This window comes from Triticum aestivum, chromosome 2B (genome assembly GCF_018294505.1).
Source record: "Triticum aestivum cultivar Chinese Spring chromosome 2B, IWGSC CS RefSeq v2.1, whole genome shotgun sequence".
In the NCBI taxonomy this organism is placed as follows: Eukaryota; Viridiplantae; Streptophyta; class Magnoliopsida; order Poales; family Poaceae; genus Triticum; species Triticum aestivum.
This window is the reverse complement of record NC_057798.1, coordinates 800349301-800362308: the sequence shown is the minus strand read 5'-3', so window position 1 is coordinate 800362308 and position 13008 is coordinate 800349301. Positions and strand designations below refer to the sequence as shown.

At 45.6% G+C, this 13008-nt stretch overlaps 1 protein-coding gene across 2 annotated transcripts; it reads left to right on the top strand.

Moving 5' to 3' along the window:
* The first annotated feature begins 1192 nt into the window (after positions 1 to 1192).
* Positions 1193 to 5060, top strand: LOC123047527 (uncharacterized). 2 transcript variants are annotated; one of them, XM_044471108.1, is made up of 5 exons: positions 1193 to 2162; positions 2313 to 2560; positions 2662 to 3533; positions 3657 to 3706; positions 4098 to 5060. In XM_044471108.1, the coding sequence occupies exons 1-3, from the start codon at positions 1316 to 1318 to the stop codon at positions 3349 to 3351; spliced, it is 1785 nt and encodes a 594-aa protein (XP_044327043.1). In that variant the 5' UTR covers positions 1193 to 1315; the 3' UTR covers positions 3352 to 3533; positions 3657 to 3706; positions 4098 to 5060. The 2 variants fall into 2 exon arrangements, with proteins under 2 accessions (XP_044327043.1, XP_044327042.1); XM_044471107.1 differs by having other exon boundaries at positions 3657 to 3728.
* Positions 5061 to 13008: the final 7948 nt, after the last annotated feature.

Sequence of the window (13008 nt, the reverse complement as noted above, 5' to 3'; positions counted from 1 at the left end):
TGATATTATGCACTACGGATGTAGTATCATACACTAGTATCATATGCATGATACTAGTATATGATACTTGTCATTACAACCAGCCTGACGGAATTATTTTAGTTCGGCTCTTCGATCTCACGCCGACGATAGAAAGCTGCCTCCTCGTTCGACGGCTTTGTCATCTGTTGTCTCGTCTCCACCGAATCACCTCTTCCCTCCTCTTTCCCTTGCTGATATTTATTAGAGGAGTTAGAGGGACTATATGGAGTTTGAGTCCAATTGGTACTATATAGGGAGGACGAACAAAACAAAATGGATTGTGAAGACGTGCGTGAGAACGAAAAAAGGGGTCGCAGGGCCAGACCCATATTTAGAAGTGCGTGTGACGGGCCGAGGAACGCAGGCCCGGGCGAGCTGCGACTTTTTTAACGAAACTTGGCTCTACAATACAAATTAGCACCACCCATAAATTTCACGTAACGTAGAAACGATGCGGGACGAAACCAAGAATATCATCATGCTTAATTATTAAATTATTAATTATTAATAATAATTAATATTAATATTAATAATAATAATACATAATAATTAATAATATAAATTATTAATTATTAATTATTAATTATTAATAATAATTAATATTAATATTAATAATAATAATACATAATAATTAATAATATTAATTATTAATTATTATATTATTATTGACAAAAACCATGTTTTATTAGTTTTTTAATACAATACAGACGCAAACGCTCATATACACGCGCATACACTCACTCCTATGAATGCAGACACGCACACCTTACCCCTATGACCACCTTCGCAAGACTGAGCCGGCATATCATCTTGAAATTTACGAAGTCACCGTAGGAATGCACATCGCATGAATAAATGCGAGCATCAGGATTTAAATCCTGATGGGCTGGGGATACCAGAGTTCCTCTAACCATCCAACTACAGATTGGTTCGTCCATGTTTTTTCTTTTTAGGGATTGGTTCGCCCATACTTTATTACTGGTATAGACTATGGTGGAGCCGATGGATGTGACCCGATTTGTTGACTGGCCCGGTGTGAGTGAACCTGCCTTAACAGCCGTACTTCGTGGGCCGGCCCAAACACGGCACATGCTGCGTGGCGCCCGTTGGCCTATGAATGTCTGGACGGGCCCGAGGCAAGCGCGTCTTATACAAGCCTAACATACGCGGAACCCGGCCGTTCCGTAGATCGAAACCCTAACGCGGAGAGAGAGCGGCGGCGGCGGCGGCGGCGGTGGTGAGCGTAGCAATCTCAGCAGTCAACACCCCTATCCCCACCACCACAAGAACTGCGATGGATGTCGGCGGCGGCGGCGAGTATGGCAATCTCAACGACCCCATCCCTTCCCCCACAAGATCTGCGACGGCGGATGGCGGCGGGGAAGATGTCGTGGAGGGGAGCCCTCCGCCGTTCAAAATCCGCAAGCTGGGCGCTCCGGGTACGAGTTCAATTCTCGCTGAGGATCAGAGTGGGGCCATGGCTGCCAGGGACGGCAATATCGGCGTCGAGCGGATGGATTCGGAAGAGGCCATTGAGTCGATGGCTGCCAGAGGCGGGCATGTGGATACAGAGATGACCCAATTCAAGTGCGGCGAGGTTGCGGATGAGGAGCTTCGGAAGGACGAGATGAACGGAGGCAAATCAAAGCAGCAGATCAAGAACCCGGAGGAGGGGGAGGTGGAGATGGACCTAGCCAAATCAAACTCCATCATTTCTGTCTCTGAGCAGGAGATCAAGGAGCTCTGCAAGCAGATGGACGAGATGGTCGCTTTTATGAATTACAGGATCATACCTTCAGCCCCACTCATCTGCAGCAGCAGCAGCAGCAGCAGCAAGGAGACGAAAGATGAACATGACAAGGCACCACAGTCGGGGATTGACGGCATCTTACAGCGGCTAGCTGATGTGCGCCGTGACATGTCCAAGCTCAAATCGGAACTGGCCCCTTTCTGGCACAAGTATCCTCATGAGAAGGTGCTGACTTCTTCAGAGGAGAGGGCGAAGAGGCTCAAGTCCAGGCAGGAGTATGAGAAGATGGATAATAAGGAGAAGGCCAGGAGGCAGATGGAGTTCGACGCGAGTGACTTCGAGGGCTACTGTCAAGGCTTGACATCTTTTGTTGAACACTTTGAATTCATAAGTAAGATATGGCCAACACTCCTAGTTAATCACACAGCAGTGTTCGTTTTCTAATTGCCAACCAGCAAATTCCTTCCTTGTAGCAAGTACCGATTCATGGTTTATTAGGATCGATGTACACTAACTTATTTCTCTTGGCAAAACTCTGCAGCCCTAGTGAGCCCCATGCACTTCACACACTACACGCCCAGACAGATCCCACACCATCTTGCTACCTACGGGACCACCTTGCAGATCTTGTCTTTTAAAATTGCCAACATCGATTTGGACCTGGAATGGCCACTCCTGGAATGGCCACTCCAAGTGTATGGTGTCGTCGCCGCACGAGACAATGTGGATCGTAGACGCAATATTCTCTTCTTGAGGGGAAGGAGGAACTTCCAAGAGATCACCCAAGAAGTAAGCGCCTATCGTATTCTATTAAATATCCTTTTATCTCCTCATCGTCTCATACGTCTTAGTTTGTTGCAATTAAGCATGTGTAATTATGATGCCTGCAGAAACCCTTCTTGTGCTTGACTGGCCCATCTCGTGCAATTTTGGCCAATGACCATGTTGACCTCGAAGTCCAACTAAAACTTAAAGGCCCAACAGAGTCTGAAGACAGAGTGTTGATCACTAAAAGATGCCAGTGCAGTGCCTATCATGCCGATAATGGTTTATATACTCTTACCTTGGATAACCGTCTTTGCACAGCAGAGTTAAGCCTGCAGCAACTGTACTGTAAATCAGTCCAAGCAACTTTCTTGCGTGTCGGTGGCTTTGTTAAAGGCAATACATCCCCTTTCATTCATGGAGGCCGAGTTGCCTGCTCCTCACCACCTCATGGAGGCCAAGGAACTGCCCTGCCCAACCAAGTTGTGTTGCTTGATTCTCGTTATTGTGATGGTGGGAAGATGCCAATAGGCGAAGAAGATGGTTACCTTGATCTGTCAAGGCATGTTGTTTCTGTTGAATTAAGGAGAGTTAGAGACGTTTCTGAAGAATTGGAAGAAACCTTGAATGTTTTCATAGAAGCCTACTCAGACTCTCCTCCAGACTCTCCTCCTAAAGTTTCTGCGAAAGCTGATTTCATGGTCAAGCCTCGGTATTGCGGCATAAGTGAACATGAATGTGTCCTTGCCGGCTCTATGGTGAAGATTACCATTGCTTGGTCACCTATTCTTCGAACCAACAAGGTTATTCTATGAGAGGGATATATGTTTGGCAGTGCTCGGGCGTGAATGTTATGAAGTATACCTGTTATATCTATCTATTTCAAGAAGAAAGATTAATGGCATGGTTTGATGCCGCGTGATTGTGAGATCCTGTCGAGAAGATCAAAAGAACGCACACAGAAAACAACCTGCCGAAACTATGTACCTTTCATGAGGTAAGTTGAGATTTTCTCCAGAAGATTGATAGATTGGTAACAAAGTGATGTTTTCTTGACCATGAAATTATTCTGTTCCATTACATCTTATTCACGTGATGTTTTCTTGCTTTTCCCTGCCAGATTCTTCCGAAATCAGAAATGTCGATGCAGATCAAAGGGAAGAAGACAAGGTGGTTACCACAGATTGCATCTGTGAGAGCTCTCATTCTCCACTTTTAGTTACTTAATACTTGAAAGGCATTGGATTTTTATAAATATAGTTGAGCTTTTAGGAATCCGTATATGAGCTCTGCTTAGAGAGAGCCACAACCTAGGTTAGAGCCCTGATGTTGGATAGTACTGAGCCAATTGGCAGTTTTGTAATGTGTGAGCAAATGCCAACAAATGATACTGTGATAGGGCCAATTTCCCTTACCTGATTTTATTTATAATCTGAATAAATAGGTAGGGGCAATACATTACCCAACCCTCTATCGATCTGATATGGTATCCAACTTAGTGCGTATTTGCACATTACCCAACCCTCTATTGATCTGATATGGTATCCTACTCTTGTGTTAGGGACACTTGGATGCAGACCTGAATGAGACTGGGAGAGTCAGCCAGCTGTTGTGGGATTGTATGGCTCCCTTGTACTCCCTCTGTTCGGAATTACTTGTCTCGGAAATGGATGTATCTAGAACTAAAATACATCTAGATACATCCATTTCTGCGACAAGTAATTTCGAACGGAGGGAGTATTACTACAAGACATTTAGAGTAGCATTTTTATGTGGAACTTGTTTGACTTCATTGTCAAGGTTGCTCGTTGGCTGTCTAAAGAAGCCAAACCAGCTTTCATATACTCATCCGAGTTGAAGCGGACACCAGACACTGCAAGAACAATAGCAAAAATCTGCAATCTGCAATCTGCAATCTGCAATTTGATAAGGAGGGAGGTTTTCTATTGGTACTGCTATCTAAAGAAACGTCTTATATTTTGATAAGGAGAGGGAGCTCCACAGCATATGCTCCTATGATATAGAAAGTCGATACTAATTTGGACCAGTATCTTAGGTCGACCTGAAGACTTGCTAACATGCCAACAAACATGGCAATGGTAGGTTTCTCAGTGGAGGCCGAGTGCAGCCTTGGGCGTCAAATACATCATCCGGCCGTCCCCAGACAGTAACAACAAGTTGGCTGCAAAAACCATTTAATTTATTTCATAATATCGGTGGTCTAGTATTAACAAGTTGCATGCCAGTTGGCGTATTTAGTAGCACTTGTCATATGTGATGTAAGTATGCCTCGTTTGTTGTTAATTTGCACCAGTCGGGGGTAGGATCTCAGTAACTGATACTCCCTCCGATCGGAATTACTTGTCTCAGAAGTGGATGTATCTAGATGTATTTTAGTTTTAGATACATTCATTTTCGAGACAAGTAATTCCGAACAGATGGAGTATTATATTATCAGTCCACAACAGATTGTTCTGCTTTTGCTTGGACAGTAAAAGTACGGAACGTCAGATTCTGACGTGAACGCTGGTTTCACTGTTGGATTTGAGCACACATCTTAAAGTAGAGGTCCACGGCCATGTCAGCCCGTGAAAGCGTTCGGTAAAAGCTATCCCCGTCCCGAACGATGCTTTTCCTCCCCAGCCAAATGCTCTCTTCCTCTGCTTCTCCTTTCATCTCACACACACTGACCCAGCCCACATAAGGTGAGCGCAGCCGCGGCTGTCATACTCGCCGGCGCCGAGAACCAGGCCGGCGTGCTCCGGGTCCGAGCCAAGCGTCTCCATCTGCCGTCATGGGCGGGGGGCGAGGGGCGAGGGAGGCCGCCTCCATCTGCGTGCTCCTCGCCGTCGCCGAGCTGACCGTCCTGGATGCCATCGGAGTCCGCCGTCGCGCTGAGCTGACCGACGCCATCAGAGTCCGCCGTCACCGGAGCTGCGTCTCCTCCGCCGCGCACCTTCGCACCCGTCGCGACGGTGCGGCTGGAGGCGACGGCCGTCCTAGCCCCTCGGCGCGCTCCTCCTCATGAGCGACGGAATCCTCCTCGTCGTCTTCTCAAGCTTATCGGGACGCTGGGAACTTGTCCGTTGCGCGGCCGACCGGAGGCGACGGCGCGATCCTGCGCCGCGACACCCTCCACCGTCACGTCTTCTCCTAGCCCGGTGACCAGGGCGCTGCCCATGGGTGACGGGACCCTCCTCCTTGTCTTGTACGGGCGCTGGGGTTGCTAGCAAGTCCAGGCCAGAAGCCATCGTGCGCTATTTTTTGCTATCGCTGCTGTGTGTCGCTACTGTCAAGTAGTGAGATGCCTGAGGGTGTCTTCCTATTCCCCCTCTTCTCTACACATTTTTCTGTGAAGGGCTATGTTAGGCGCAGATGATGGCATTTTTAGTTGATGTTCATGTTCATTATAGTCTGTTTTAGGTGCAGACGATGACAGGGCTATTTTTAGGCGCTGATGATGACAGAGCTATTTTAGGTGCAGCTGATGGCAAATTTGAGTAGAACATGACATTTTTTGTGCAAAACATAGCAAATTGTCGGACAACTTTTAGTAGATTTTCCATTCCTACTATTTAGTGTACTTAGAATTCTTGATTCACTTGAGCTGATGTTGAGTAGAACATGGCAATTTTGTTAAAAATGTCATAGGTGGCAAATTGAGTACGACATGACATTTGTTTTCATTCTCTACGATGGATCATGGCAATTCACACACCATGGCAATTGTTTTACTCTTTTTTTGTTGTGGCAAATTTCACACTATTACTGCCATGTCAATTTCACTTTTAGTGTCATGGCAAACTTTTAATTTATTTCGCCATGGTCCATGTGATATATTTGCCATGTCAATATAGTTAAATTTGCCATGGCAAGTTTCACGTGTTTTTGCCATGAGAAATTAAGATATGTTGTTTTGCCGTTAAAAATAAACAATTTTTTTGAAAGTTTTTAAGACATGGCAATCTTGCGGTCTTAAAATAGTTTGCCACCATTTTCTTCAAATGTATGCTATAGTTTATTTCTTCTAACGACAAACTTATTATATGGACCATGGCAAATATAATATGGACCATGGCAAGTTTACTATAGCCTGATCCATTAAATGAATCTGTAGATGCACTTGTGCTAGTTGCCATGGTAACATGGCAATTTTGTAGACAATGTCGAAGATGGAAGATGGCAAATTTGAGTCGAACATGACATTTTTGTTAGAGTTATAATATAAGTCATGTACCCCTTTGTATTTATCCAGTTGTATAATGGGTTTCCTGCGGAAAATTCGAATCTGAGCCCGAGCTCATCTGCACCTGCGCTCACGAAAAAAATCTAAATAAATACTAGAAAAATTCAAAAAATTCCAAAAAAATTTTGGATGGTGGACAACTTGATGCGTGAGGTACGCTCCAATTTTCAAAACATTTGGACTTCTGTGCAGCTCTCAGCAAAAAAGACAAATCGAAGGTCTGTAAAAATGTGTACTGTTCTGGTCTGGTTTGTCTTTTTTGCTGAGAGCTGCATAGAAGTTCAAATGTTTTAAAAATTGGAGCGTACCTCACGCATCAAATTGTCTACCACCCAAATTTTTTTGGAATTTTTTGAATTTTTCTGAATTTTTTACGTTTTTTTTGACCGGGTGCAGATGCACCCGGGCACCGAAACGCCGTTCTCGTTTCCTGCATATTTTCCACACCTATACATGTATATATATATTGGCCTATGGCCTCATGGGAATACAAGTTGCTTTCCTAACATGGTATTAGAGCTTTAGGGTTTTTTTCGCACGCGCAACTCGTGCTTTTCCGATCCAATTGTTGCGTCGGCCACCGCTGCTGTTCTCCGGCCGATTGCTCACGTTGTGCTCCCCTCTCTGGCCGACGCTCACGCTCGTCTGCAGCATCCTCCTCTTGCAGTCCGTGGCGCTGCTGCCTTCCGCAGCCGCGATCCAGCCACGCGGTCTCGCTCGCGTTCACGTCCTCCCGCCAGCTACAGATCTACGCCGCCGGCCGCCCGATTCCTGACGCCGGCTACCGATTCACCGGCTCCATACGGATCATCTCTGGCCGTTGTTTTGCTTCAGGTGCAGCTCCCGATTCTGCTGGTTGTTCACGTAATCGGCTGCGCTTGGATCGAGTCCTTGTTTTGGGCTGATTCTGCTGGTTGTTCCTTAGCGTAAAAAAAAGAAGAAAAGGAAAAAAAATGGTGTCTCCGGTTCTTTCAGGTGTGACGTTTCAGGGTGTTCCCTACACCAACTCCGTCTCACACATGCGTGGTTCCTCGATGCATGATGCTCGTCCGCATGTGACGTCGTTCTCTTCGGCGTCTGTGCTGGTCACTCTTCTACGAGTCCTCTTGTAATTTCCGCACATGGTGATTGTCGCTCTACACCGACTCCTCTAGCGACTGTCACCGGCTGTGTTGGCGCATCTGAATCCATCGACACGCGCCCTCCTCTAGCACTTGGGGCTTGTCTACATGCGCCCTCGTCTACTTCACCGGCCTCTTCGGATGATGGTGGTCATGCTACACCGTCTCCTCTACCGGCTTCCACAGGTGGTGGTGGCCGCTCCATATTTGGTGTTGCTGGGTCCTTCACTGACCAGGATATTGCGCGGCTTCGCGCCCTGCTGATTGCCTCCAGCTCTTCGTTTTCGGGTGCATCTCCGTCGACCTCTTCCGTTGAGCCCCTGACTGAGCAGGAGATTACACGACTTCGATGCCTGCTAGCTGTGTCCTCTGGTTATTCATCGACAGGTTCTGCTGGTTCTGCTACCGACTCTTCTGGCATTGAGAGACCACCTTCTACCCACGCAGGTACATCTCCATGGATTCTCGATACTGGAGCATCTTTTCATATGACTCATGATTAATCCACTCTGTCCTCTACTCGACCTCTCGATTCTCCTGTTCATGTTCTTACTGCTGATGGTACCTCTCTCCCAGTTACTGGCCGAGGCATTCTTAGCACTTCATCTTTTCATGTTCCCGATGTTGCTCATGTTCCTCGACTAACCATGCAGCTCATGTCTGGTGGTCCGATTGTTGACTCTGGTTGTCGGGTCATTCTCGACTTCGACTCTTACTCTGTTGTAGACAGTCATACTGGTGCTCTTCTTGGTGCTGGCCCCCGGCGCCGTGACTCCTAGGGCCTCTGGGAGCTTGACTGGCTTCACCTTCCCTCTGCTGCTACCACCGCCAGTCTCTCCGCCTCTGTTGCCTTATCTACCAGCTCTTTTCAGCAGTGGCATCATTGCCTTGGTCATTTATGTGGCTCTCGTCTCTCCTCTTTAGTTCGACACGGTCTTCTTGGATCCGTCACCGGCGGTGTGTCTTTAGACTGTCAGGGTTGTCGCCTTGGTAAACAGATCCAGTTACCTTATCCTCATAGCGAGACTATGTCTCAGCATCCTTTTGACCTTGTTCACTCTGATGATTGGGGTCCAGCTCCCTTTGCCTCGAAGGGAGGTCATCGCTACTATATTATCTTTATAGATGATTTCTCTCGATACACATGGATATACTTTATGTCTTCTCGTAGTGAGGCCTTATCTATCTATAAGCGTTTTGCTGCCATGGTTCACACTCAGTTTTCTACGCCTATTCGTGTGTTCCGTGCTGACTCTGCTGGAGAGTATATCTCCAAGATGTTGTGTGGAGTTCTTGCCGAGCAGGGTACTCTTGCTCAGTTCTCTTGTCCTGGTGCTCATGCTCAGAATGGCGTGGCTGAGCGCAAGCATCATCACCTTCTTGAGACGGCTCATGCATTGATGATCGCCGCCTCTCTTCCGCCTCACTTTTGGGCTGAGGCTGTCTCCACTTCCACCTATCTTATCAATATACAACCTTCCTCTGCTCTACAGGGTGGTGTTCCTTTCGAGCATCTTTTTGATTGTTCTCCCGATTATTCGATGCTTCGCTTGTTTGGTTGTGTTTGCTATGTTCTTCTTGCCCCTCGCGAACGCACCAAACTTACCGCTCAGTCTGTTGAGTGTGTCTTCTTAGGCTACAGTGATGAGCATAAGGGCTATCGTTGTTGGGATCCTATCGGTCGTCGGGTGCGTATCTCTCGAGACATGACTTTTGATGAGTCTCGTCCCTTCTACCCACGCGCATCTTCCTCGACTTTTTCAGTGGAGGATATCTCTTTCCTCACTTTTCCTGACTCACCTATCACCCCCATCGAGCCTATGCCCATTCGTTCCACTCCCTCTACTTCTCCACCTCTCGTCGATTTGCAGCCACCCTCTTCCCCGGTCTCCTCGCCTAGCATGTCACCGGATTCTACACCTTCATCTCTGGTGACTTCTTCGTCGCCAATCCCCGATTCTACCTTGGCGATTCCTCCTTCTATTGTTCCATCTTTTCCTCAGCATTACACTCGTCGTTCACGACCTGTGGATGCCTCTGTGGATGATTCGTCATCTTCCTCTCAGCCTACTTATGGCTTGCGTTCTCGTCCTCGTCCGTCTGCTGATCGCTTTGGATTTCCCACTGCTAGTGCTGCTGTTCTTGAGCCGCCTTCTTATCGTCAGGCTGTTGTTCATCCTGAATGGCAGTTTGCGATGGCAGATGGGATTGCTGCTCTTGAACGCACTGGTACCTGGGATCTTGTTTCTCTTCCTCCCGGAGTCTGTCCCATCACTTGTAAGTGGGTCTACAAGGTTAAGACTCGCTCCGATGGTTCTCTTGAGCGTCACAAAGCTCGTCTTGTGGCTCGTTGTTTTCAGCAGGAGCATGGTCATGATTATGACGAGACTTTTGCTCCTGTGGCCCATATGACCACTGTTCGTACACTTCTTGCTATTGCCTCTGCACGCCACTGGTCTATATCTCAGCTTGATGTTAAGAATGCCTTTCTTAATGGTGAGCCGCGTGAGGAGGTGTACATGCAGCCACCACATGGGTATCTGTTCCTGATGGCATGGTATGTCGTCTTCGTCGCTCTCTCTATGGCCTTAAGCAAGTCCCCCGCGCCTGGTACGAGCGTTTTGCCTCTGTGATCACTACCGCTGGTTTTTCAGCAAGTGCTCATGATCCAGTATTGTTTATTCACCTTTCTCCTCGTGGTCGGACTCTTCTTCTTCTCTATGTTGATGACATGATCATCACTGGGGATGACCCCGAGTATATTGCCTTTGTAAAGGCCCGTTTTAGTGAGCAGTTTCTTATGTCTGATCTTGAACCTCTTCCTACTTTCTTGGGATTGAAGTCTCTTCTACCTCTGATGCCTTTTTTATATCCCAGGAAAAGTATATTCAGGATCTTCTTGCTCGTGCTGCTCTTACTGACGAGCGCATTGTTGAGACTCCTATGGAGCTCAATTGTTCACCTCCGTGCTACTGATGGTGAGCCTCTCCCTGACCCGACACGTTATCATCATCTTGTTGGCAGTCTTGTCTATCTAGCTGTCAGTCGTCCGGACATCTCTTATCCGGTTCATATACTGAGTCAGTTTGTCTATGCTCCCACATCGGTTCACTATAGTCATCTCCTTCGTGTTCTCCGATATCTTCGGGGCACGATCTCTCACCGTCTATTCTTTCCTCGCTCCAGTTCTTTACAGCTTCAGGCCTATTCGGATGCTACGTGGGCTAGTGATCCTTCCGATCGCCGTTCACTTTCTGCTTACTGTGTTTTTCTTGGCGATTCTCTCATTGCCTAGAAGACGAAGAAACAGATTGCAGTTTCCCGTTCGAGTGCAGAGGCTGAGTTGCGAGCAATGGCTCTTTTGACGGCATAGGTGACTTGGTTACGGTGGTTACTTCAGGATTTTGGTGTTTCTGTCACTACACCGACTCTGCTATTATCTGACAATACATGTGCTATTAGCATTGCGCGCGATCCTGTGAAGCATGAGCTCACCAAGCATATTGGTGTTGATGCTTTCTATGTGCGCGCTGGTGTGCAGGATCAGGTTATTGCTCTTCAGTATGTGCCTTCCGAGTTACAGTTGGCGGATTTCCTGACGAAGGCCCAGACTAGAGCACAACATGGCTTTTATCTCTCCAAACTCAGTGTTGTTCATCCACCATGAGTTTGAGGGGGGGTGTTAGAGTTATAATATAAGTCATGTACCCCTTTGTATTTATCCAGTTATATAAGGGGTTTCCTACATATTTTCCACACCTGTACATGTATATATATTGGCCTATGGCCTCATGGGAATACAAGTTGCTTTCCCAACAATTTTGTGCGCACAACATGGCAATCTTAAAACAACTTTTTATAGTTTTCCCATTCCTACTATTTATTGTACTTATTCTCGACTCACTTGAGTAGATGTTGAGTAGAACATGACAATTTTGTTAAAAATGTCATAGGTCGCAAATTGAGTAAAACGTGACATTTGTTTTCATTCTCTACCATGGCAAATTTATTTTGATCGATCGTGGCAATTCACACATCATGGCAAATTTTTAACTGTTTTTTTTTCATGACAAATTTCACTATTATTTGCCATGGCAATTTCACATGTAACGCCATGGCAATTTCACATCATTTTTGCCATGTTCCATGTGATATATTTGCCATGTCAATATAGTTAAATTTGCCACAACAAGTTCCATGTATTTTTGCCATGGCAAATTAAGATGTGTTCTTGCGGGGTGTTTTGCCATTAAAAACTAGCAAAAATTCTGAAAATCTTTAAAACATGGCAATCTTGCCATCTTTTAAATAATTTGCCACCATTTTCTTCAAATGTATGTTAGTTTTTATTTCTCTAACACGGCAAACTTACTATATGAACCATGGCAAAATTAATTGATGGACCATGGCAAGTTTTTAAATCATGGCAAACCTGCCATCTTTTAAATAGTTACCACTATTTTTTTCTTGAAATGTGTATTACTATGATTCATATGGATATGGCAAATTTGTCATATTTTATTTATCTCTTTTGACATGGCAAACTTTTTTATGGACAATGGCAAAATTAATTTACGGATCATGGCAAGTTTAATCCAAGTACCATGGCAAATTCATACTTGATAGCATGGCAAAAAACAATTACATGATAGATAGAGCATTTTCCATCAAACATTGCTATGGCCCATGGGAAAAACTTTTAAACCTGCACGGTTTCTTATTTAATATCATGCCATTTTCTCATGTATATGTCGTGTTTCTATTTTTACTCCCTGTTGGTTGTGTGCAAGGAAAATGCAAGTACATTTGTGTATTGAAATATGATGAAGTTAAGGATTTTGTATCCATTGACATGGCATTGCTCAGAATATTTGTGTACATGCCCGATGACAATTTTTGTACAAATCTTTTTTGTTCTATCTTACATGGCCATTTTTTTGTTTTTTCATTATATCATGGCAAATTTTCCACACTCATTTTTGTCATGAAGTGTGCATCAACATCACAGCAAATCAAGAAAGTTTCTATAATATACGTTTTTCATGATTATATGGTAGTTTTGTTCACTGAAGGATGGAAACCTTTTGTTCCTAGATTTTTTTCGG

Excerpts from the sequence above, each read along its gene's own strand:
- LOC123047527 (XM_044471108.1), top strand. The coding sequence starts at position 1,316 with ATGGATGTCGGCGGCGGCGGCGAGTATGGCAATCTCAACGACCCCATC. Across the intron at positions 2,163-2,312 it reads TGAACACTTTGAATTCATAA|CCCTAGTGAGCCCCATGCAC; the intron begins GTAAGATATGGC and ends AAAACTCTGCAG. Across the intron at positions 2,561-2,661 it reads TCCAAGAGATCACCCAAGAA|AAACCCTTCTTGTGCTTGAC; the intron begins GTAAGCGCCTAT and ends TGATGCCTGCAG.